At 43.1% G+C, this 27,838-nt stretch overlaps 1 protein-coding gene across 1 annotated transcript in view; it reads right to left on the bottom strand.

Annotated features, from left to right (window-relative positions):
• Positions 1-27,838, bottom strand: part of LOC126471528 (dynein axonemal heavy chain 5) — a 1,073,018-nt gene that overhangs the window by 93,192 nt on the left and 951,988 nt on the right. Inside the window, exon 67 of the mRNA XM_050099754.1 lies at positions 20,929-21,006. Coding sequence (XP_049955711.1) covers positions 20,929-21,006 — 78 coding nt within the window. The remainder of the gene's footprint in view (positions 1-20,928; positions 21,007-27,838) is intronic.

Here is a 27,838-nt window from a genome sequence, read left to right on the forward strand (position 1 = left end):
ACTGCTTGACTCTTCGGTGAAGGTATGTTCTCGAAACTTTGACAAAAGCCCGTACCGAGCTACTGAGCGTCTCTCCTGCACAGTCTTCCACTGGAGTTTATCTATCATCTCCGTAACGCTTTCGCGATTACTAAATGATCCTGTAACGAAGCGCGCTGCTCTCCGTTGGATCTTCTCTATCTCTTCTATCAACCCTATCTGGTACGGATCCCACACTGCTGAGCAGTATTCAAGCAGTGGGCGTACAAGCGTACTGTAACCTACTTCCTTTGTTTTCGGATTGCATTTCCTTAGGATTCTTCCAATGAATCTCAGTGTGGCATCTGCTTTACCGACGATCAACATTATATTTCGTCACACTGTCCTAACGGATATGTTCGTTGTATGTTCCACATGGATTCCTGTGGTTCTTTGATGCATTGTTGCTAGAAATTTAGCACGCCACTGGCCTCAGTCGTTAAGTGAACGCCGTCGGTCACTACGCTATCCTTGGTGAGAGGTGATGCCCTAAATTTGGTATTCTCGGCACACTCTTGACACTGTGCATCTCGGAATATTGAATCCCCTAACGATTTCCGAAATGGAATGCCCATACGTGTAGCTACAGCTACCATTCCGCATTCAAAGTCTGTTACTTCCCGCCGTGTGGCCATAAGCACATCGAAAACCTTTCGTGTGAATCGCCTGAGTACAAATGACAGCTCTGCCAATGTCCTGCCGTTTTATACCTTGTGTATGGGATACTACCGCCAATTGTTCATGGGCATGTCGCTATCCCATGACTTTTTCTCATCTCAGTGTACAGTAACATGATAGATGATGTCCTGTTATATAGCATGACACATGCCATCGTCTCATCCATTATAACGTGTGTCATTTCGAGCAATACGACATAATGTGTCATTAAAGTTTAGAATGCATGAATCCCCACTGTGGGAGATTTCCTATTATACAGGGTGTTACAAAAAGGTACGGCCAAACTTACAGGAAACGTTCCTCACACACAAAGAAAGAAAATATGTTTTGTGGACATGTGTCCGGAAACGCTTACTTTCCATGTTAGAGCTCATTTTATTACTTCTCTTCAAATCACATTAATCATGGAATGGAAACGCACAGCAACAGAACGTACCAGCGTGACTTCAAACACTTTGTTACAGGAAATGTTCAAAATGTCCTCCGTTAGCGAGGATACATGTATCCACCCGCCGTCGCATGGAATCCCTGATGCGCTGATGCAGCCCTGGAGAATGGCCCTATTGTATCACTGAAATGAGGATTGACACATTGTTGGATGAACCATTCGCAGAAGTGTACCCGTGGAGGCCAATCAGCTGCTGATAGTGCCTGCACACGCTGTACATGGTACGGAAACAACTGGTTCTGCCGTAGCACTCTCCATACAGTGACGTGGTCAACGTTACCTTGTACAGCAGCAACTTCTCTGACGCTGACATTAGGGTTATCGTCAACTGCACGAAGAATTGCCTCGTCCATTGCAGGTGTCCTCGTCGTTCTAGGTCTTCCCCAGTCTCGAGTCATAGGCTGGAATGTTCCGTGCTCCCTAAGACGCCGATCAATTGCTTCGAACGTCTTTCTGTCGGGACACCTTCGTTCTGGAAATCTGTCTCGATACAAACGTACCGCGCCACGGCTATTGCCCCGTGCTAATCCATACATCAAATGGGCATCTGCCAACTCCGCATTTGTAAACATTGCACTGACTGCAAAACCACGTTCGTGATGAACACTAACCTGTTGATGCTACGTACTGATGTGCTTGATGCTAGTACTGTGGAGCAATGAGTCGCATGTCAACACAAGCACCGAAGTCAACATTACCTACCTTCAATTGGGCCAACTGGCGGTGAATCGAGGAACTACAGTACATACTGACGAAACTAAGCTCTAACATGGAAATTAAGGGTTTCCGGACCCATGTCCACGTAACATCTTTTCTTTATTTGTGTGTGAGGAATGTTTCCTGAAAGTTTGGCCGTACCTTTTTGTAACACCCTGTAGATGCACCCAAACTTACGGATACTTTCTATTGTAGATGCATTTCACTCTCAAGCAGCACGTAAAGCTATTTCTATTTGTTCTTACGCCCATCACCATAAATGTAGCAGAGGGTGGGTTTGGGGGAGAAATAGTCCTTTCGGGGAAAAAAGTCAATCCCGCCAACCAAAAATCCAAAAATTGCTTTAGCCCTCCCCCCCCCCCCCCACAGCAATAAATCCATCCCCAGAAAAACGTTTTTAGCTGTTACACACATGCGCTTCAGCCATATGTTGTATATTGCTTACTGTGGTTCGCAAAATTTCTTGATTTTTGGCACAGGATCAAGGATTTAGTCTGTAAATTACAAGATGGGGGTGTGCCAAACCATGCAGCTAAGAGAGATCACTGGACTGGGGAATTAGAGTTAATTCGTAAAAAAATGTGAATATATCAAGATTTAAATGTCTTTGAAGCTGTCATATAAGTTGGAAAGCTCTAGTTACCTTCTTTTACATTCCTAACTCTGCCCAGAACGTAGTCGCGCTTTTTTGCGCTATTATAGGCGCATGTTCCATACTGGTTTCCAAATTTAACTCTACCATAATTTTGACATTACACCACCACAGCTTCACAACCTATGTGGATTACTGTTGAGCTAGCCTACGACTATTCCATTATAGGTGTTTCATTTGCCTTTCGAACCATGTTGCCTGAGTTGGGCATCATCAGTCTAGCGTCTCTACGGTTATGTGCCTGGTATGGTTGAACCTGTCCAGTATAGCCAATTGTGTCCTCAGAGCGCACAAGCCTCACCATCATGTGTTTCATAGTCTTAATTTTTATTATTTTGTTATACATTTTTAAATTTTTATTTTTTATTTTATTGTTCTTTTTTTAATTTTTGTTTTATTGTTACACACATTTTATTCATATATGCATGAGGCTGTATACGTAAATATATGAAAAATAGCCATATATACTTAATACAGCGCACAAAATAGCAGCAAACATAAATATGATATCGTACGAAATACACTCCTGGAAATGGAAAAAAGAACACATTGACACCGGTGTGTCAGACCCACCATACTTGCTCCGGACACTGCGAGAGGGCTGTACAAGCAATGATCACACGCACGGCACAGCGGACACACCAGGAACCGCGGTGTTGGCCGTCGAATGGCGCTAGCTGCGCAGCATTTGTGCACCGCCGCCGTCAGTGTCAGCCAGTTTGCCGTGGCATACGGAGCTCCATCGCAGTCTTTAACACTGGTAGCATGCCGCGACAGCGTGGACGTGAACCGTATGTGCAGTTGACGGACTTTGAGCGAGGGCGTATAGTGGGCATGCGGGAGGCCGGGTGGACGTACCGCCGAATTGCTCAACACGTGGGGCGTGAGGTCTCCACAGTACATCGATGTTGTCGCCAGTGGTCGGCGGAAGGTGCACGTGCCCGTCGACCTGGGACCGGGCCGCAGCGACGCACGGATGCACGCCAAGACCGTAGGATCCCACGCAGTGCCGTAGGGGACCGCACCGCCACTTCCCAGCAAATTAGGGACACTGTTGCTCCTGGGGTATCGGCGAGGACCATTCGCAACCGTCTCCATGAAGCTGGGCTACGGTCCCGCACACCGTTAGGCCGTCTTCCGCTCACGCCCCAACATCGTGCAGCCCGCCTCCAGTGGTGTCGCGACAGGCGTGAATGGAGGGACGAATGGAGACGTGTCGTCTTCAGCGATGAGAGTCGCTTCTGCCTTGGTGCCAATGATGGTCGTATGCGTGTTTGGCGCCGTGCAGGTGAGCGCCACAATCAGGACTGCATACGACCGAGGCACACAGGGCCAACACCCGGCATCATGGTGTGGGGAGCGATCTCCTACACTGGCCGTACACCACTGGTGATCGTCGAGGGGACACTGAATAGTGCACGGTACATCCAAACCGTCATCGAACCCATCGTTCTACCATTCCTAGACCGGCAAGGGAACTTGCTGTCCCAACAGGACAATGCACGTTCGCATGTATCCCGTGCCACCCAACGTGCTCTAGAAGGTGTAAGTCAACTACCCTGGCCAGCAAGATCTCCGGATCTGTCCCCCATTGAGCATGTTTGGGACTGGATGAAGCGTCGTCTCACGCGGTCTGCACGTCCAGCACGAACGCTGGTCCAACTGAGGCGCCAGGTGGAAATGCCATGGCAAGCCGTTCCACAGGACTAGATGCAGCATCTCTACGATCGTCTCCATGGGAGAATAGCAGCCTGCATTGCTGCGAAAGGTGGATATACACTGTACTAGTGCCGACATTGTGCATGCTCTGTTGCCTGTGTCTATGTGCCTGTGGTTCTGTCAGTGTGATCATGTGATGTATCTGACCCCAGGAATGTGTCAATAAAGTTTCCCCTTCCTGGGACAATGAATTCACGGTGTTCTTATTTCAATTTCCAGGAGTGTATTAAATACTCTGTGAAGAAGGGAGGAGGAGGAGATTAGTGTTTAACGTCCCGTCGACAACGAGGTCATTAGAGACGGAGCGCAAGCTCGGGTTAGGGAAGGACGGGGAAGGAAATCGGCCGTGCCATTTCAAAGGAACCATCCCGGCATTTGCCTGAAACTATTTAGGGAAATCACGGAAAACCTAAATCAGGATGGCCGGAGACAGGATTGAACCGTCGTCCTCCCGAATGCGAGTCCAGTGTGCTAACCACTGCGCCACCTCGCTCGGTAGGTAAAATAAATACTCTGTGAAGTTGCTGATCACAAATAATGTAAGTAGTTTATGGTACGTAGATAAACTTACGATATGACCATATTACATAAATAAACTTACTTAAAACTTATTGTATCGCAAGCTGAACGATTCATGCAACAAATAATAAACTACTGAAAAGCATACATCTTGTTACTATCTCTTATCTTAAAATTCTTGTCATTGTCTGTTTAAAGTATGCAATAATAAAAACTGAAAATTAAGAAACGGCCGCTAGAAAAACCTCATGTGAATAATTTTGGCGAGAAACATTGCAACAACCAATCCGAATTAAGTATGAGTATGACTGGCTGAAATAAGCAGAAGGACCACGAAACAATGTACGCACGACAAAATACTATCAAGCTGAAACGTTAAACATTTTATTGGCTGTGATCGAGCAACGGTACGCTATTTAATTACAGAACGTATATACAGCAACTTCGGTTGCACAACATTTTGTCAGTTGACCATGATGTGATTACATGTATTCCATGTAACTTTGTATTCTGATGAAGATTGCGATAGCGCAATCGAAACAGTGGTCAATCGCCAAAATTTTGTGCAAATGAAGTGGCTGTATATACGTTCAGTAATTACTATCAAGTTTTCGATCCTGTACGAAAATTGACGAACGTAAACTTGTTTTGTGAGAAAATAAATTTTCTACAACATAGCATGGTAATTTTTGAAGAAAACGCAGTAAAAAATTTTCTGTTGTTTAGAATTAAGATGATCTTTCTGCTGAGACTTGTTTTTATAGCAATTTTTGTGTTAGTTAATTTTCTGTGCGGTCATCGAAAAATCTTTAACTGCTCGGTCAAACAGTATATCATTTTGTACAGGGCTGGGCATAATTCTGGTTTGGTACATGATTTATTTTGCACGTCACTGGTGAATAAATCTTTAACGTAAAACAACGAAAAGATAATCAATTGCCATAACCAGTTTTTTTTATTACATTATGTGATCAAAAGTACCCGGACACCTCCAAAAACATACGTTTTCCATATTAGGTGCATTGTACTGCCACCTACTGCCAGGTACTCCATATCAGCGACCTCAGTAGTCGTTAGCCATCGTGAGAGAGCAGAATCGGGCGCTCCGCAGAACTCACGGACTTCGAACGTGGTCAGGTGATTGGGTGTCACTTGTGTCAGTTGTCTGTACGCGAAAATTCCACACACCTAAACATCGCTAGCTCCTAGCTCCATTGTTTCCGAAGTGATAGAGAAGAGGAAACGTGAAGAGACACGTCCAGCACGAAAGCGTACAGCCCGACCTCGTCTGTTGACTGACAGAGACCGCCGACAATTGAAGATGATCGTAATGTGTAATAGGCAGACATCTATCCAGACCATCCCAAAGGAATTCCAAACTGCATCAGGAACCACTGCAAGTACGAGGGCAGTTCAATAAGTAATGCAACACATTTTTTTTCTGAAACAGGGGTTGTTTTATTCAGCATTGAAATACACCAAGTTATTCCCCAATCTTTTAGCTACACAACACTATTTTTCAACGTAATCTCCATTCAGTGCTATGGCCTTACGCCACCTTGAAATGAGGGCCTGTATGCCTACACGGTACCATTCCACTGGTCGATGTCGGAGCCAACGTCGTACTGCATCAATAACTTCTTCATCATCCGCGTAGTGCCTCCCACGGATTGCGTCCTTCATTGGACCAAACATATGGAAATCCGACGGTGCGAGATCGGGGCTGTAGGGTGCATGAGGAAGAACAGTCCTCTGAAGTTTTGTGAGCTCCTCTCGGGTGCGAAGACTTGTGTGAGGTCTTGCGTTGTCATGAAGAAGGAGAAGTTCGTTCAGATTTTTGTGCCTACGAACACGCTGAAGTCGTTTCTTCAATTTCTGAAGAGTAGCACAGTACACTTCAGAGTTGATCGTTTGACCATGGGGAAGGACATCGAACAGAATAACCCCTTCAGCGTCCCAGAAGACTGTAACCATGACTTTACCGGCTGAGGGTATGGCTTTAAACTTTTTCTTGGTAGGGGAGTGGATGTGGCGCCACTCCATTGATTGCCGTTTTGTTTCAGATTCGAAGTGATGAACCCATGTTTCATCGCCTGTAACAATCTTTGACAAGAAATTGTCACCCTCAGCCACATGACGAGCAAGCAATTCCGCACAGATGGTTCTCCTTTGCTCTTTATGGTGTTCGGTTAGACAACGAGGGACCCAGCGGGAACAAACCTTTGAATATCCCAACTGGTGAACAATTGTGACAGCACTACCAACAGAGATGTCAAGTTGAGCACTGAGTTGTTTGATGGCGATCCGTCGATCATCTCGAACGAGTGTGTTCGCACGCTCCGCCATTGCAGGAGTCACAGCTGTGCACGGCCGGCCCGCACGCGGGAGATCAGTCTTGCTTGACCTTGCGGTGATGATGACACACGCTTTGCCCAACGACTCACCGTGCTTTTGTCCACTGCCAGATCACCGTAGACATTCTGCAAGCGCCTATGAATATCTGAGATGCCCTGGTTTTCCGCCAAAAGAAACTCGATCACTGCCCGTTGTTTGCAACGCACATCCGTTACAGACGCCATTTTAACATCTCCGTACAGCGCTGCCACCTGTCGGAAGTCAATGAAACTATACGAGACGAAGCGGGAATGTTTGAAAATATTCCACAAGAAATTTCCGGTTTTTTCAACCAAAATTGGCCGAGAAAAAAAATGTGTTGCATTACTTATTGAACTGCCCTCGTACTATGACAGTTAGGGGGGAGGTGAGAAAACTTGGATTTCAATGTCGAGCGGCTACTCCTAAGCCACACATCACGTCAGTAAATGCCAAACGACGCCTCGCTTGGTGTAAGGGGCGTAAACAATGGACGATTGAACAATGGAAAAACGTTGTGTGGAATCACGGTACACAATGTGGCGATCCGATGGCAGGGTGTGGGTATGGCGACTGCCCGGTCAACGTCATCTGCCAGCATGTGTAGTGCCAGCAGTAAAATTCGTAGGCGGTGGTGTTATGGTGTAGTCGTGTTATTCATGGAGGGGGCTTACACCCCTTGTTGTTTTGCGTGGCACTATCAGAGAACAGGCCAACATTAATGTTTTAAGCACCTTCTTGCTTCCCACTGTTGAACAGCAATTCGGGGTTGGCGGTTGCATCTTCCAACACGATCGAGCACCTGTCCATAATGCACGGCCTGTGGCGGAGTGGTTACATGTCAATAACACCCCTGTAATGGACCGGCCTGCACAGAATCTTGACATGAATTTTATAGAACACCTTTGGGATGTTTTGGAATGCCGACTTAGTGCCTGGCATCACCGACCGACATCGATACCTCTCCTCAGTGCAGCACTCCGCGAAGAAAGGGCTGCCATTCCCCAAGAAACCTACCAACACCTGATTGAACGTATGCCTACTAGAGTGGAAGCTGTAATCAAGGCTAAGAGTGGGCCAACACCATACTGAATTCCAGCATTACCGATTGAGGGCGCCACTAGCTTGTAAGTCATTTTCAGCCCGGTGTCCGGATACTTTTGATCACATAGTGTACATCAAAATGTCGCGCTTGAGATGTAACGCATTTGGACGAATCAGTTTCGTGTGCGAACGCGTGATTTTTCGTACTAAAACATGAACGATGAAAGATTGTTGCAAAAACTACTCTTAATTACTGTTAAGAATATGTTTTTTTATTATCGACTGTATCACTTTAAACCGTCTCGGCACTTGCGATTCGCGTGAAGCCTGAGTTTGCGTGCATTTTATGTGAAATTTTCGACCGTTTTATTGTGGCAATGGACACAGCTTTCACAAAAAACAGGACGACCATTAATTACACGTATTTGTGTACATTCTTACAAAATTTGAACCGATTCGCATAAGTTTGAAACATAGAAGTAGCAAGTGTAATAAAACTCACGAAAAACGTGTTTATTGCATGTAAAATCTTAATATATTATATATTGATATTATATATTCCGATCTTACGTGCAATAAACACGTTTTTCGTGAGTTTTATTACGCATGCTCCTTCTATGTTTCAAACTTATGAGAATATATATATATGAAAACGAGTTTTCAGTTTTATTATATGAATGCACTTTTTATTTATTTGATTCAGCTTAAACCGTTCCCGCATATTCAGTTCATGTAAGAACGACTTTTACGTGCTACATTTAGCTCGACCTTAAACCATCCTTCTCGACAACGGATAAATATTACGGGCCAAAAAAGTCTTCTTTTGACTTTATCCAGTCATCTACCTGGGTGCAAAGTTTGAACCGATTCATATGAGTTTAAAGTATAGAAGAGGCGTGCTTCAACAAACTCCCAGAATAACCAGTTTTTTGCACATAAAATCCAAACGAAGGAAGATTTTTCAAACGGTTAAAACATGTCTTAGGCCACGACGGCGGGATCAAATTTTAACCATCATTCTCGCTCCCATCCTTAGTTATTTAAGGATGACTGTTTTTGCTCGTAAAATTAGAACAAGGGTAACTGTTTTTGCATACAACCCGAGCAGTGCACATACAAATGGTGCCATTATTTGAGTATTAATTTCAGCCAAATTAGAATCTTTTGCAAAAAAAAAAAAAAATCGATTCGCACAAATTCCCTGGCATCAGATCCGGTTCGTCTTTCAAAAATTGCTTAATGTACTATAACACAGCTACAGTACAACGGATGTTTGAATGGATAAACAAATGGCCGCTGGTCCGGAATAAACCAAAAACCTTTTACGCCCTGTTCCTAGCTCAAATAGGAACCGAGCACCAACACTCCCCAGACAGGGATTCTGCGTTCGGCCTTTTCATACATATTTGTTTGATGACATCCATAGCGTATATATAAGAGAGTATTACATTTTGTCACTCAGAAATGACTAAATTTAACCGAAAACTGGAAATAAAGTTGAATTCACCACTTTAATCAAATATTTGTATAACTAAAACTTAATTTACCAGAGAGGAAAAAGGAAATTAAGTTTGGTCTTTTAATACTATCAAGAACACTACACAGCAGTCGGATATGGTACGTGAAATTCAGAAGCCAAATATCAAACTGGCAAATCAGTGCCAAGCAAATATAAAAATTTCTCGAGAAAATCGTCTTTGAAGTATCCCCACCAACTTTAACACCCTAAAAGTAAAGTAGCGTGCCTCTGTGGCAGAATTCTCGTCTGGTGTGCAGGGATTCTGCATTCGGTTCTCATCCGATGCAAATTTTTAAACAAAGGTGCACGCTCTACTAGCATTTCCGTGAAGTGTAAAATACATAAGATGGGAAAATATCAATAGCGCTAGAGAATGGTAACCATTGGTTCGAATTTCGTTTCGATAATTATTTTTTCGTCCTTTTCTCCTTTTTCACTGAGAATACCTACGTCATTTAAATACAAAATTCATCAAATATATGAAAAATGCAGGTCTTCTTATTTAAATATCGCACCAAAAAATCCAGTTTTAGTTGAAAATATAAATTCATAATTATCAATACTTTATAAAATATCTTTAATCAAGGTTTTTTTAAATAAAAAACGTTAAAATTAATTATTTTCGTCCTTATGTATTTTACGCTTCGCTGAAACGCTAGTGGAACCTGCACCTACGTTTACAATTTTACCACAGCCAGGAATTGAAGTCAGGCTACGCATGTGGTAGGCGAGCATTCTACCACGCAACATGCGGCCCGGTTGAGAGAAGGCCTCCCTTTACGGTATTAAAGATGTTCGGATAACTTCAAAGACGATTTTCTAGAGAATTTTTGGGAGTTGTGTCTAAGAGCCTAAGGTGACTGATATTTGAATTCTGAACTTCACGTAGCATAAATATAAAAAAATTATAAAAATCAGATTGTCATGTGCTCTTGTAAGCTGCAATTCTATGACATGTTTATTTGTTTCAAGTATTTCCATTAGGATCATCTGTCTGCTTTTCTTAACAGTGCGTAAAGCATCACAATCTGTAAAATATGGGTGGTTTTCTATTTAAAGATATTCAGCAAGGGTTGAACCTGTCTTCCTTAATCTCAAGCTTCTTTCATGTTCAGATAATTTAACTGCCATAATCCTCCCTGACCGACGAGCCTATTAGTTCTCCATAGTGATTACATGTGTTTTTATACTCTCCAAAGGCTTTTTCCAATAACAGCATAGCATAATTTTTATTCAGTAGTAAAAATGAATTGCTACTGGAAAGTTCAATTAATGCTAAATATTAAAGTTCAGTCAAACACTACAGTGCAATATCCGCTTGATTCTGCTGCACTTAGCAACCTCACACACGCAGCCAACTGCAGTACGCAAGTGATGGAGGAGGATGTGGAATGGGAAGGGGAAACGGAACGTTACATTTTATCGCAGAATTAAAATCAGTGTGATGTTTAGGCGCACGTGAAAAAACTAGTCAAACGTGAAGCTCTTTTAAGAGTAAAAGTAAACGCCTTTCAAAAACTACTCGGGGCTTGATACCTAACGTGTTCCTTCATTTTATCAGCACAACACTATTAAAGAGACTTTACAAAGAAAATAGCTATCAAAAACACTCACTATTCGTTGGAGGCGGACTCTATACAACAAATAATCGCCTTCATTTGGAGTGAAAAGTCTAACGGAAAGATGTCTCCCCTCATACAGTACTGGCCATTAAAATTGCTACACCACGAAGTTGACGTGCTATAGACGCGAAATTTAACCAACAGTAAGAAGATGCTGTGATATGCAAATGATTAGCTTTTCAGAGCATTCACACAAGGTTGGCGCCGGTGGCGACACCTACAACGTGCTGACATGAAAGTTTCCAACCGATTTCTCATACACAAACAGCAGTTGACCGGCGTTGCCTGGTGAAACGTTGTTGCGATGCCTCGTGTAAGGAGGAGAAATGCGTACCATCACGTTTCCGACTTTGATACAGGTCGGATTGTAGCCTATCGCGATTGCGGTTTATCGTTTCGCGACATTGCTCCTCGCGTTGGTCGAGATCCAATGAATGTTAGCAGAATATGGAATCGGTGGGTTCAGGAGGGTAATACGGAACGCCGTGCTGGATCCCAACGGCCTCGTATCACTAGCAGTCGAGATGACAGGCATCTTATCCGCATGGCTGTAACGGATCGTGCAGCCACGTCTCGATCCCTGAGTCAACACATGGGCACGTTTGCAAGACAACAACCATCTGCACGAACAGTTCGACGACGTTTGCAGCAACATGGACTATCAGCTCGGAGACCATGGCTGTGGTTACCCTTGACGCTGCATCACAGACAGGAGCGCCTGCGATGGTGTACTCAACGACGAACCTGGGTGCACGAATGGCAAAACGTCATTTTTTCGGATGAATCCAGGTTCTGTTTACAGCATCATGATGGTCGCATCCGTGTTTGGCGACATGGCGGTGAACGCACATTGGAAGCGTGTATTCGTCATCGCCATACTGGCGTATCACCCGGCGTGATGGTATGGGGTGCCATTGGTTACACGTCTCGGTCACCTCTTGTTCGCACTGACGGCACTTTGAACAGTGGACGTTATATTTCAGATGTGTTACGACCCGTGGCTCTACCCTTCATTCGATCCCTGCGAAACCCTACATTTCAGCAAGATAATGCACGACCGCATGTTGCAGGTCCTGTACGGGCTTTTCTGGATACAGAAAATGTTCGACTGCTGCTCCGTCCAGCACATTCTCCTGATCTCTCACCAATTGAAAACGTCTGTTCAATGGTGGCCGAGTAACTAGCTCGTCACAATACGCCAGTCACTACTCTTGATGAACTGTGGAATCGTGTTGAAGCTGCATCGGCAGCTGTACCTGTACACGCCATCCAAGCTCTGTTTGACTCAATGCCCAGGCGTATCAAGGCCCTTATTACGGCCAGAGGTGGTTGTTCTTGGCACTGATGTTAAGGATCTAGGCACCCAAGTTTCGTGAAAATGTAATCACATGTCAGTTCTAGTATAATATATTTGTCCAATGAATACCCGTTTATCATCTGCATTTCTTCTTGGTGTAGCAATTTTAATGGCCAGTAGTGTATAAATCTGCATGTAGCTCAAGAATACGGAATACACTGCCTGAAAAAAAAAAGTGAAGCACGCAGTACGAAAGCAAGAAACGAAATGAAACTTCGACGGGTGAGAGGATATATGATGTTACTGCAGTGATTACAAAATCGAGTAAAATTTACAAAGAATTTGGCGTATGAGTTCACTTATCGGTATGATGTTGTATCGCCTCTGACCTGGATGCATGCACTGATTCGGTTCGGTCGGGTGTCATAATCCTGTCGTACCGTCTCCAGAGGCAAGTTGGCCAACAGCTGTTCCAAATGGTCCTTGACATCCTAGATACTGGCACTGGGACGGAGGTGACGTCAGAGCTATCGGGGACAGATCTGGAAAGCTCGCTGGCCATGGGAGCACCTGAACATCACGCAGACAGTCCTTAGTGACACGTGCCACTTGTGGTGGAGCATTGTCGTATTGAAAAATGTCACCATGTGCTGTACCGACAGAGGCAACACACGAGGAATCATGATGCCCGTGACGTACCGTTGTGCTATCAGAGTTCCATCAGTCACTACCAGCTATGAACTGAAGTCATATCCGATGGCTCCCTACCTCATGACGCCAGGAGTAACACCAGTGCTTCTCTCCAAAACATTGAACGAATAGGGATTATCCTGAGGTCGCTGCCATACTCGCCGAAGATGGTCATCTTGGTTGGTCCAGAACCGCGATTTATCGTCGAACACAGTACGACGCCATTCATTAGCAATCCATGCTTCCCAGTCATGGCGCCACGGCAAACGCAGCCATTTACGCCGTGGTGTTAACGGAAGCCTACACATCCGACCAACGGTGCAGGATGACAAAGAATGTTGTGAGTCAATTACTTCTTCTCGAGCAGGAGGCGCAGATGTGGAGGGGTTAAGATGTTCTTAGTGTTCAGTACTGTGGTCCTCGCTTGTGATGGTCAGACGTGCCCGACGAGAATTTTGACAGCGAGTATGCTTGCCCTCGTGTTGCGATGCAGTGCAACATCGGGCCAGTCCCTTTAAAACTCGGTCAGGCGATGATACGAGGGGCGTTTGAAAAGTCCGTGCAAAAATAAAGACTACTTACGTGTTTGGGGTAAACCTTCTTTATTTTTCGACATAGTCTCCTTTTAGACTTATGCACTTCGTACAACGCTGTTCTAGTTTGTTGATCTCCTACGAATAATAGGAATTTTCCAAGTCTGCAAAATAGTTATTATCTGCTGCAATCACCTCCTCGTTCGAATAAAATCTTTGTATCGCCAGCCATTTCTTCAAATTGGTGAATGATACGAGGGGCCTTTGAAAAGTCCGTGCAAAAATAAAGACTACTTACGTGTTTGGGGTAAACCTTCTTTATTTTTCGACATAGTCTCCTTTTAGACTTATGCACTTCGTACAACGCTGTTCTAGTTTGTTGATCTCCTACGAATAATAGGAATTCTCCAAGTCTGCAAAATAGTTATTAGCTGCTGCAATCACCTCCTCTTTCGAATAAAATCTTTGTATCGCCAGCCATTTCTTCAAATTGGTGAATGATACGAGGGGAGCCAAGTCTGGAAACTAGGGGGGATGTGAAACGAGTTGGAATCCTATTTCCATTAAATTTGTGACCATAACTGCTGAGGTGTGTGCTGGTGCACTGTCATGATGGAAAAGGACTTTTCTTGCGGTCAAATCGCCGGCGTTTTTCTTGCAGCTCGGTTTTCAAACGGTCCAATAACGATGAATAATATGCACCTGTAATAGTTTTAGCCTTTTCCAGATAGTCGATGAGGATTATCCCTTACGAATCCCAAAAGACAGTCGCCATAACCTTTCCGGCTGAAGGAATGGTCTTTGTCCTTTTCGGTGCAGATTCTCCCTTGGTAACCCATTGTTTAGATTGTTACATGGTCTCAGGAGTATAGTAATGTATCCATGTTTCATCCACAGTGACGAAACGACGCTTAAAGTCCTGCGGATTCTTCCTGAACAGCTGCAAACAATCCTTCCAACACTTCACACGATTCTGTGTCAAGTGTGAGCAATCAAGGAACCCATCTTGCGGATAGCTTTCTCATGTCCAAATGCTTATGCAGAATGTTATGTACCCGTTCATTCGAGATGGCCATAGCACTAGCAATCTTACGCACCTTAACTCTTCTGTCATCGAATCACCATATCATGGATATTATCAATGATTTCTGGAGTCGTAACCTCCACAGGGCGTCCAGAACGTTCAGCATCGCATGTGCCCATATGACCACTACCAAAATTTTGAAACCACTTATAAACTGTTCTATTCGAAAGTGCAGAGTCAACGTAATGTTTATCAAGCTTCTCTTTAGTCTCCTGAGGCGTTTTGCCTTTCATAAAGTAATGTTTAATCACCACACGAAATTCCTTTTCGTCCATTTTTTGACAATCATTCGACTTCCTTGCTTCACACGAATGCCAAACACAAAGAAATCGACCAATATGGCTGAAACTTGGTGTGCGTTCTTTCCAAAGATGCTACTAACTACACGTGACCTGATACGCGCCGATGGTGCCATCTCTCGGGCTTTGCACGGACTTTTCAAACGCCCCTCGTAACTCAGTCTCACTCCAATATATGGCACTCCCTGTCCTTTAAAGCAATCACTTAATATCAGGCACTGTTCATGCCCTTTGCATAACCTTCCTTGCTTGGTAACAACACTAAACACGAAAAATAGTAATGCACTGTGATGGACTTTCTACCTATTACAGAGAAATACAACTCAATCATTTACATACCCGCTGATGATGTGTACATGTGAAGAGTTACGTTGACATTTGACCCTCTCTTCTGTGTGCTTTACTTTTTTTGTCAGGCGGTGTACATTCAATACTAAACTATCCAGTCAAAAGCTTGAATAACAATCTTTTGCAGCACGATCCGCTGCCAGACGTGTAGAAAGAGAGTCAATGAGGTTCTGTAAAACACCGACAGGGATATTGAGCCATGCGGACTCCAGTGTCATGAGCAGCTGCACTAGCATTCTCGGTTCGGGAGCCGTGTCGCGAGCAGCCCGATCGAGGTGGTTCTACAGATTCTAGGTCGGGTTTAAATCCGCCAGGAGAGGACGTAAAGACATAATGGTGCTCCTCGAACCACGCGCGTACACTGCGAGCTGTGTGACACTTTGTATTGTCCTGCTGGTAGATACCATTCTACCGAAGAAAAACAAACGGCAAATAGGGGTCGACATAATCCTCACGGATAGATGCATACTTGTGTTGATCCATTGTGCCTTCCATAATGACGAGATCACCCAGAAAACGCCACGAAAACATTCCCCAAACCATAACGTTCCCTCCTCCGGGCTGGACCCTTCTGACGATCCAGTTGCCATCTGTCCGAAGGGTTATAAAACGTGAATCATCTGAAAAGGCGTCCGCCCCTGGTAACTGAGCGACGGAATGTCATACCTAACGGCCCGGGTTCGATACCCGGCTGGGTCGGAGATTTTCTCCGCTCAGGGACTGGGTGTTGCGTTCTCCTTATCATCATCATTTCATAACCATCGACATGCAAGTCGCAGAAATGGTGTCAACTCGAAAGACTTGCACCAAGCGAACGGTCTACCCGACGGGAGGCTCTAGCCACACGGCATCTACATCTACATTTACATACATACTCCGCAATCCGCCATACGGTGCGTGGCGGAGGGTACCTCGTACCACAACTAGCATCTTCTCTCCCTCTTCCGCTCCCAAACAGAACGAGGGAAAAATGACTGCCTACATGCCTCTGTACGAGCCCTAATCTCTCTTATCTTATCTTTGTGGTCTTTCCACTAAATGTAAGTTGGTGGCAGTAAAATTGTACTGCAGTCAGCCTTAAATGCTGGTTCTCTAAATTTCCTCAGTAGCGATTCACGAAAAGAACGCCTCCTTTCCTCTAGAGACTCCCACCCGAGTTCCTGAAGCATTTCCGTAACACTCGCGTGATGATCAAACCTACCAGTAGCAAATCTAGCAGCCCGCCTCTGAATTGCTTCTATGTCCTCCCTCAATCCGACCTAATAGGGATCCCAAACGCTCGAGCAGTACTCAAGAATAGGTCGTATTAGTGTTTTATAAGCGGTCTCCTTTACAGATGAACCACATCTTCCCAAAATTCTACCAATGAACCGTAGACGACTATCCGCCTTCTCCACAGCTGCCATTACATGCTTGTGCCACTTCATATCGCTCTGCAATGTTACGCCCAAATATTTAATCGACGTGACTGTGTCAAGCGCTACACTACTAATGGTGTATTAAAATATTACGGGATTCTTTTTCCTATTCATCTGCATTAATTTACATTTATCTATATTTAGAGTTAGCTGCCATTCTTTACACCAATCACAAATCCTGTCCAAGTCATCTTGTATCCTCCTACAGTTACTCAACGACGACACCTTCCCGTACACCACAGCATCATCAGCAAATAGCCGCACATTGCTATCCACCCTATGCAAAAGGTCATTTATGTAGATAGAAAACAACAGCGGACCTACCTGGCACACCAGATGATACCCTCACCTCCGATGAACACTCACCATCGAGGACAACGTACTGGCTTCTATTACTTAAGAAGTCTTCGAGCCACTCACATACTTGGGAACCAATCCCATATGCTCGTACCTTAGTTAGGAGTTTGCAGTGGGGCACCGAGTCAAACACTTTCCGGAAGTCAAGGAATATGGCATCCGTCTGATACCCTTCATCCATGGTTCGCAAGATATCATGTGGAAAAAGGGCGAGCTGCGTTTCGCAGGAGCGATGCTTTCTAAAGCCGTGCTGATGCATGGGCAGCAACTTTTCTGTCTCAAGGAAATTCATTATATTCGAACTGAGAATATGTTCGAGAATCCTGCAACAAACCGATGTTAAGGATATTGGTCTGTAATTTTGAGGATCCGTCCTTCTACCCTTCTTATATAAAGGCGTCACCTGCGCTGTTTTCCAGTCGCTCGGGACTTTACGTTGGGCAAGAGATTCGCGATAAATGCAAGCTAAGTAAGGAGCCAATGTAGTAAAGTAGTATCTGTAAAACTGAATTGGAATCCCATCAGGACCTAGCGATTTATTTATTTTCAACCCATTCAGCTGTTTCACAACCCCAGGGATGTCTATCATTATGTCCTCCATACGGGAATCTGTACGAGACTCAAACGGCGGTATGTTTGTACGATTCTCCTGCGTGAAAGATTTCTCATTTTTCATTTCCATCTGAAAAGGCCACCTGTCGCCACTCAGTGCAAGTCCAGTTGCGGTACCGGCGTGCAAATTCCAGACTTCGTCGCCGATGAACAGCAGTCAGCATGAGTGCATGAGCCAGGCGCCTGCTGCGAAGGCCCATATGCAGCAACGTTCACTGAACAGTCGTTGAGGAGACACTGACGGTAGCCCCATGGTTAACCTGGGCGGTCAGTTGCTCAACAGTTGCACGCCCATTGGCCTGTAAACGTTTCCGCAGCAGACGTTCACCCCTATCAGCTTTGGCCCTTGGTGCACCACAGTCGCATTTGCGTCGTTTTTCAATAGTGCCCATTTTGCCACGGTAGGACGCTGACAGTTTGCAAACAGCCGTTTCGGAAACGCTTCAACTCTTGGCCCGAAAGCCAATGACCATGCCCTTCTGGACATAAGATAAATCGCTCCGTTTCCACATTACGACGACTGCACTGTTACCTGCGATTTATGTGCCCTCCACAGCTTTGAGTGGTTATTGCATGTTGACGTGGAACAGAGGCGGTGGTCACATTAATGTGACTGGACTGTATACAAATAAAAATTTTGACATAAATATCCTCAATATAACTTAAGGCTGTGTCTTTGATGTCAGCTATTATTTTGAAGAATAGGAAGTGGGATAGAAAGAAAGGGACTAACGAAATGAATACAATGAATACATTCTTTCTGAAAAATGAAACAACATTTTCACTGTACCTTTCTTATTCATAGTGAATCTCTTACTAAGCAGTGTGCACATCAATCTACATCTACATCTACGCCTACATTTACGTGATTACTCTGCTATTCACAATAAAGTGCCTTGCAGGGGGTTCAATGAACCACCTTCAAGCTGACTCACTACCGTTCCACTCTCGAACGGCACAAGGGAAAAATGACCACTTAAATTTTTCTGTGTGAGCCCTGATTTCTCTTATTGTATCGTGATGATCATTTCTCCCTATGTAAGTGGATAGCAACAGAATGTTTTCGCAATCGGAGGAGTAAACTGGTGATTGAAATTTCATAAGAAGATCCCGTCATAACGAAAAACGCCTTTGTTTTAATGACAGCCACTCCAATTCACGTATCATGTCTGTGACACTATCTCCCCTATTTCGCGGTAATACAAAACGAGCTGCCCTTCTTTGTACTTTCTCGATGTCATCCGTCAGTCCCATCTGATGCGGATCCCACACCGCACAGCAATACTCCTGAATAGGACGGACAAGCGTTGTGTAAGCAGTCTCGTTAGTAGACCTATTTCACCTTCTAAGTGTTCTGCCAATGAATAACAGTCTTTGGTTTGCTCTACCCACAATATTATCTATGTGATCGTTCCAATTTAGGTTATTTGTAATTGTAACCTCTAAGTATTTAGTTGAATTTACAGCCTTCAGATTTGTGTGACTTATCGCGTAATCGAAATTTAGCTGATTTCTTTTAGAACTCATGTGAATAACTTCATACTTTTCCTTATTAAGGATCAATTGCCACTTTTCGCACCATACAGATATCTAAATCATTTTGCAAGTCGTTTTGATCATCTGATTACTTTACAAGACGGTAAATGACAGCATCATCTGCAAACAATCTAAGACGGCTACTCAGATTGTCTCCTATGTCGTTAATATAAATCAGGAACAACAGAGAGCCTATAACACTTCCTTGGGGAACACCGGATATTACTTCTGTTTTACTCGATGACTTTCCGTCTATTACTACGGACTGCCATCTTTCTGACAGGAAATCACGAATCCAGTCGCACAACTGAGACGATACTCCGTAGACACGCAGTTTGGTTAGAAGACGCTTGTGAGGAACGGTGTCGAAAGCTTTCTGGAAATCTAAAAATATGGAATCAATTTGACACCCCCTGTCGATAGCACTTATTACTTCATGACTATAAAGAGCTAGTTGTGTTTCACAAGAACGATATTTTCTGAAACCGTGCTGACTATGTGTCAATAAATCGTTTTCTTCGAGGTACTTCATAGTGTTCGAATACAGTATATGTTCCACAACCCTACTGCAAATCGACGTTAATGACATAGGCCTGTAATTCAGCGGATTATTCCTACTACTTCCCTTTTTGGGTGTAGGCTTTTTCCATTTGGCACGAACTTTTGAGTGTATCAGTGCAAAAACTTGAAACTGTACGGCAGGCAATTATAGATTTATTAATGAAAATTTTCTTAATTTGTTTCATGATAGTTAAAACTGCACATGATATTTCAGGGAATCTGGCAGAAACAAGGAAAACAGAAATTCACTTAACATCAGTGTGTCATTCAAGCTTCCACTGCTGATGATAATGTTATTTGGAATCTATATAGTCAACGTTCCCAACGCTGTTTCCACAGGCCGTGTCAGAGATTGAAATCTTAAAGTATTAACAACAAGAACTCATGTAGAGGTCATTAGTGAAGTAACCGCGATAGTTTATACCACTATTATTATTCTCAATTACCTGCTGTAGTCCAAATCACGGCCGCGACGTGTATTAACTCCCTCGCACATTAAAACTGTGCCAGACCCTCAGTATAAACCATCTGGAACCAGCACTCCACCAACAGAACCGCCTATGGCAGTTTATACCATGACTCAAATATTAGCCTTTCACTACGTCATTTACTTTTACTTTAATGTTTAAAATTGCATACTTCTGAATTTCCTGTACAGTGCTGTCCAGAATGAAAATTTTGCACAAAATTCGATATCTGGCAGCTATCAGTACTGTACTTTTGCTACTCATTTAACCCGGTACTCTACGGAAATATGTTTTCCTTCAAAACATGTTATACTTTGAAGTGTTTTAACTTTATTTCTACAATAGTTACATTGAAACTACAGCTATGCAGAACTACTGGACCTCTTTTACATTGAACACGAGTTTCTGTAAACAAACCTGTGTAATGTTCTGATAAGTCCGCTTCAGACTTGCGCGAATTCCTTGTGGTGGCTCGTTTGTAAATTTGATCGCCATCTGTGAAAACAAAGGAAAATTTAGGTAATTACTTTTATGCTACAACAAGAGTATGTATTGTTTGTGTTTATCGTAACTAAAACTATTGCCGAATTTGTTAGTTACCATAACCTGAAAAACGTTTCAGAGAAACAGTAAATACTGTACCAAGTTTTTCCGTTGTCATGAGATATCTCATTTTGGTTGTTAATCGCTTCAGTTCGAAAAGGCTACTGGCAACACTTGTAGCTGATCAGGACAATAAATTAAAAGATAAAATGCAAGTTAGTTTAATGTTATTTGGTCACTGTTCTGTAAAATACTGCACCAGACGCAGTGCAGCCCCGCTGCGTATGCTGCTCTCCGACGTAGGATGACTTGGTTGCTGTTCGTAATCAGCTGGAAGTCACCCTGACTACTGTCAAGCGATTGGAAGCTACTGCGAATGGGTGTTCAAATCAAATGGCTCTGAGCACTATGGGACTTAACATCTGAGGTCATCAGTTCCCTAGAACTTAGAACTACTTAAACCTAACTAACCTAAGGACATCACACACATCCATGCCCGAGGCAGGATTCGAACCTGCGACCGTAGCAGTCGCGCGGTTCCGGACTGAAACGCCTAGAACCGCTCGGCCACCGCGGCCGGCTGCGAATGGGTGTATTAGGAGAGCAGGCAAGAGTCATGTACCAGAGATACCAAAGATACTTCAGGTATCTCTTGCGGATTCTGTCTCTCCTGCAGGAAATATAGGATCTATCACCACACGGTCACTTGACTGTGAGTGCGTGTCAATGGAAGGTCTAGATGTCCTGTACAGTGAAGGCAGGGAGTAGGGACACCTCAGAATATCACACCCACCCCCACACCCAACAAGGCTGAGGCGATGTCTACAACTGAAACCGAAACTGAGATAGTGAGACTGACTTCACGCGTTAGGAGACGCGCTGAGTCCTATGTCAGTGGGAGGAAAATACAAAAAGTAGTAGTCTACTAATCATCAGCAATTTGAAAATACGGTTAATAATGATAACCTTAGGGAAATATCTGCAAGGGGTGGCAAGGAAGACTATGAGCACTCAGTGAATAAGCCTGGATGCCTCTTTCAACATGTTGTAGAGGCTATTTCGGCAGTCCTTGGGGTAACTGCAGATTGTAGCGTAATAGTGACAAACGATGCCTGTCGTCTGGATTTCGAAGTCGTACTTGGATCATTTCAGCGACTGGTAGAGAAGGCTGAGACTGTCTGCCTTGTCCATGGAGTTTCAGTGAAGCTCACACTCTGAAGAATTGTCTCCAAAACAGATCATGGCCCCATAGATCTGAGTCGAGTGGAAGGCTTGAAGCAGAGACCGGAAATGTTCTGTCACAAGCTGTGACTTCCTAGACATGCACCAGAGTGTTGAGAACTGTAAGATGTCCCTAAATGGGTCAGCTGTGCACTACATATTATAGGCTGCTACCCAGGTATCTGAATGTGTGTGGTGTGCACGCAAAGATTCTTTTAGATTAGCCGACTTGCGATCCAGTCTAGATAACGATAAGTGTATGAGACCCGCAAACAGCAGTGAAAGATTCAAAGAAATGCTCCCCCCCCCCCTCCCCTACAAAGGTGAGAGGATCTAAATACTTGGGGTTAACTGCTGAAACATTGATAACATCGTACCAGAGTTTGAAGCACTCCTATACGACAGGGAAACTCACATATTACTAGGCACAGAAAGCAAGTGGAAAAGACGAAAAAAGATTAGGCTTTAACATCTCGTCGACATTGACGTCATTAGACACGGAGCACAAGCTCAGATTCTTTCAGGGTTCGGGAAGGGAATCGGCCGTACCCTTCCAAAGGAATCATTCCGGGAGCGTGTAGTGATTTAGGGAAATCAGGGAAAACCTAAATCTGGATGAGCGGGTACGGATTAGAACTGTCATGCTCTCGAATGAGAGTGCAGTGTGCTTCCACTGCGCTAGCTCACTCAGTAAAAAGCTGGTCAAAACCTGAAGTTAAGAGGAATGATATTTTTGGGGAAAATTTAAGCGTAGGGAAGAGTGTTATATCGAGACGATAGTGTACCTAGGAATACACGATATTTTTTGGTCGGTATTTCAGTCAAGTGAGTGAATTTAGACTCCCATGAAGAAATGCGCAATAGAGACCGCCATAAGCAGTTTTTGTAATTTTTTACAGCTTTTGCTGTTAAACATGAGATTGTGTTTTGCATAGCATTTGCAAGTATTTCGCTTTTTATGATTTAAATACTGTATAATTTATTAAAGCTATTTAGAATATACTGTTAATTCTTCAAGTACAGAATATTATAGCGAGTAAAATGCTCTATATTTTTAGAACTATTTGTATAACATGTGGGCAGTTGAGCCATACTTTGTCGGTCGTGCACCGTCTTGTATCTTGAAAAAGAAGAGTGTCTGTTACCATGGAACGTTTGATATATATGCAAATGGACCGAGTTTCCCTAAAGTCTTGAAAAGAAATTTGTGTCACTTTCCAATAGCCTGAAAACGTATTTAATTTGAAACTGGATATTGGTAGTACTTTTGGTTTTTAATTGTGCAGTGTTGTTGTTTAACAGAGCAATAAAGTAACAGATAGACTATTAAATAACTATTGACAAAGTTTTCTCGATTGCAACACTTTTAAATTTCAATCGATTATTTACCCATAGATACAGGACCTAGTTGTACCTTGGAACATGTTTTATATTTCTAAAACGTTAATTTTCTGGAGTAATTCTTTCAGTTTTAAAAAATAATGCATCAAATAAAAAGTGAAAGACATAATTTAAAAATGGAACAAGAAAATATAATAATTTCTATTATTGTTTCAGATGGTTATATAATCTGTTTGAAACTCTCCAAGATAAGGATTTAGAGAATGCCAAGTTTTCTTGTTGTTAAGACATGCCAGAAAATGTGTTGATATCAATTTAAGTTCAAAAGCTTCACAAAAGTTTGTTAGTCCTTTGCAATTTCCATTAGTCCTTTGATAAGCAAAGAATCAAAGCCTGGCGTTCCCACAAAACTACACAAAAGAATTCACCGCAGTCCAGAAACAGACTTCAAATATCATTCTATCTGTAAAACGCCATTATGAAAAAAATCAGACTAGTAGAAACAGAGCAGGAATTCAAGAAAACGACGCACAGTATTTCTATAGAATTTTTAGAGAAGAAAAATGTCAACATATCCGGCACCCAGACTCTGTTTCAGAGGACAAGATGGGATTCTGGAAATAAATAATAAAGAGAATTGTAAACCCTCAGCAAAAGACTTTCAAGATCTTTTAAATTACAAATTTCCCACAGTCGAATTCACATTTGAAAAATGTGAGCTAAATACAGAATCAGAAACCCCAACAATAGAAGAAGTTGAAAAGCAATACGTGAACTTAAAACAATAAAGCTACAGGGGAAGATAGGGTAGTAGCAGAAATGTGGAAAATAGGTGGTAAAAGTCTCACACATAAAAGTCGTAAAGTTTGAAATAAGGCCATATGTACTTGCTTACATATGACGCTGACTTCTCTGTTGTGTATTTGACTGGTCAGCGGAAAAATGGGCTCTGGAGGAAAAAAAGACCAATTTGTTCGTTTATTTATTAGTACAAATCCTTTCCGATCATTGTTTTTCCCCTCTGAGCCCCTCACTGTATGAAAATAAGCTTCTAGTAAGTTTGAATGCATACACGGGGCAACCACAGATGCATGACATACATTAGTGCAAAGTTTGTATTTGACAGTCTCTGTATAGTTCGATGTTTCTTCGGACATGCGTGCTGGCCGAAGGAACAGACTTTCCTGACGATTGACAGCTGTATTAAATTATGAAATGTATTCGCAAATTGCGAGTACAGCTACACAACAGCTATACATTTTGCTAGGAACATATGGAAACTTCTACTTGACTGGGACTCGAACCGTAATTTCCAGCGTGTCGGGAGCGATCGTCTTAACAGCTTCGGCTATCCGAGCAGACTTCCAGGACCGACGCCAGCCTCCAGATGTCCTTGTTCTACATCCCTAAGAGCTCGCACAATTTGTGATTCACGGAGAGGAAGAGACTTATTTAGTTTTCTCGCCGAGTTGCCTTACCTTTTGTATGAAACACATTAGTGCAGTATTTATGTTTAACAATTTGTGTACAGTTCGATGCAATGTTCCTTCGGACAAGCACGTGCCCGACACTAACATATGTTTCAGTTCGTTTTGGTGGTATGCTAGGATAGCCGAAGTGGTTAAGGCGACCTCTCGCGACAATTAGAAAATCCGGGTTTTGAGATCCAGTCCGGCACAAATTTTCATATGTTCACAGTAAATTGTATAGCTGTTGTGTGGCAGCGTTCGCAGTTTTCGAATACATTTCATGAACATTCGTGAATTGTATAGAACCACTGCCAACAAATTTCATGGGTAACTTTAGCAAATAAGGGAGACTAGAGGGTGAGTCAAGTTCCCAATTTTGTATTGCTGTGACTGGCCACCCCACAGGTTCCTTCCCTCACCACTCATTTGAACGTGGAGCTGTTTCTCGGCATCTGCGATGATAGACATCAGGTCTCCAGCGTGGTAAGTGAGACGCTGTTTTAGAGCTTCTTGCTTGGTTTGTGTATTCAAGTATCAAAATATTTTGTTTAGTAACAGTATCTTCTAATCCCTTTTCTTTCACAGTTATTTATGTTAAGGACGTAAGGCGAAATCTATTAATTTTGATAATTTTTGTCCATTCTGTGGATAGTGTGTAGTCTGATAATGATCACTTCGTGTGAGTTCGAGCTACAAGTATGTGCCCAAGTATAACAGGCCTTAAGTTTTTTAGTTAATAAATTGTTAATATTTGGTTACAGATGATTCCCGTAGGATTTGTATCGCATTTGATCCAATTCTAGGGATTGTTTTTCTTCTGACTGTGATGTCCAGCTTTGTCTAAACCACCTCATGTGTTCCACGTGTCCACAACTGACGAATTATGATACCTCCTGTGGTGTACCATGTTAAATTTCATGTAAGTATTTGAGTAGATTTGTGATTATTTTAGTAATTATTTCTTTGTTGTTAGCGTGTTCCCCTCTACCCGCCACCACCCTGAGGGCTCATGGATTCACCGCTAGCGAGCTACAGCATCCTCCATTGTACACTAACCATTGTCTGGTTAGTTCTTTGAATTATTTGAGGTTATCGTCCGTGATTGTGCGCACTTAGTATTGGCTTCAACCGCATCCATGCTGCCTATTTATTGTACTAATCCACCAATAAAGGCAAGGGAGAAGTTTTGGTAGGATGTAAGCTTATTTTAGCGAGGTTTGTTTATGATTAGCGAGTATACCACTGTCCAGTGCCGCCCAGCGTGCTCATGGATTCACAACTAGCAAACAGTATTTCGTTTCATAACGTCGCTCGTGAAAGTCTGTGTATAGCAATTAACTGGATGCCATGTGCATTATATTTTTGTGAGCACTTTACAGAGTTCTTGAGGTACAGTCCATGTAGACGTCCCTTTGATATGCGTGGCTCTCATCATTCAGTACGTTCGAACTTTGCTCAGCTTGCCAACCATAACTAGTAGTCCACGTGATTGCCGCCTGTTATGAAGTGCGTGAGTAACAGAGTCATTGAAGTATTCGAATCAGTCACCGGTCAGTCGTGTTGTTCATTCCTGATCACATCGCGTGTACCTAGGTAAACTAACTATGGGGTCAAGTATTCTAGTACGATATTTTGACATGCCTACTTGCGTCTTGACTGCGTTAAATGTGCTCCAAACTCTTCCCGCAAATCATTGGCCTTAAGAGAATTAATGTAGATTACAAACGAAAAAGCAAGCAAATTAGTTCTCGGCACCTAAACCATTGCTAGTTCCGGCCAAATCACTTAAAAATAAAATAAAATAAAAAAAAAGTTCAAATGTGTGTGAAATCTTATGGGACTTAACTGCTAAGGTCATCAGTCTCTAAGCTTACACACTACTTAACCTAAAATTTCCTAAGGACAAACACACACACCCATGCCCGAGGGAGGACTTTAACCTCCGCCGGGACCAGCCTCACAGTCCATGACTGCATCGCCATGCCGGACGGAGTGGCCGTGCGGTTCTAGGCGCTACAGTCTGGAGCCGAGCGACCGCTACGGTCGCAGGTTCGAATCCTGCCTCGGGCATGGATGTGTGTGATGTCCTTAGGTTAGTTAGGTTTAATTAGTTCTACGTTCTAGGCGGATGATGACCTCAGAAGTTAAGTCGCATAGTGCTTAGAGCCATTTGCAGCGCCTTAGACCGCTCGGCTAATCTCGCGCGGCTAAATCACTTTCCTCCAGAAGGATTAACACGCTTATAATGTGAAGACGGAGGATTTGCAAAGTACTTAATATAAATAGGAATGAACTTAGTAAGGAAAACATAAAGTTACTTACGAAACGTTCCCTTCCCTGACTGCTCACATCCACTTGCGTTATCTATTGTGATATTAATTATTATTCCATGAAATATTTTACTAATAAATGTGGTATCATTAAATGCTACAATATGAAATAAAGTAATTCGAGTATTGTGCCAGATCATTCTTATATCAAGACGAGCTCTTAATGAAAGTATGGTTTAGAAGGCACATGCGATCTTATGATCTCGCCTAGGACAGTTTACTACAAAAGAGAAACAAAATAATTGTAATGCTCGCTGCTTTCAAGCTCTTATAGATATTTGGCTGGAGCAAACAATCCCTAAAGAATGACAGTATGCCATAATCAACTCATTACACAAAAAAGTGGATAACACTGGTGTAAATAACTACAGAGGGATTTTAGTGCTGCCAGTCACTTGAAAACTTTTTTCGAAAATCATACTT

This window comes from Schistocerca serialis, chromosome 3 (assembly GCF_023864345.2).
Source record: "Schistocerca serialis cubense isolate TAMUIC-IGC-003099 chromosome 3, iqSchSeri2.2, whole genome shotgun sequence".
NCBI lineage: Eukaryota > Metazoa > Arthropoda > Insecta > Orthoptera > Acrididae > Schistocerca > Schistocerca serialis.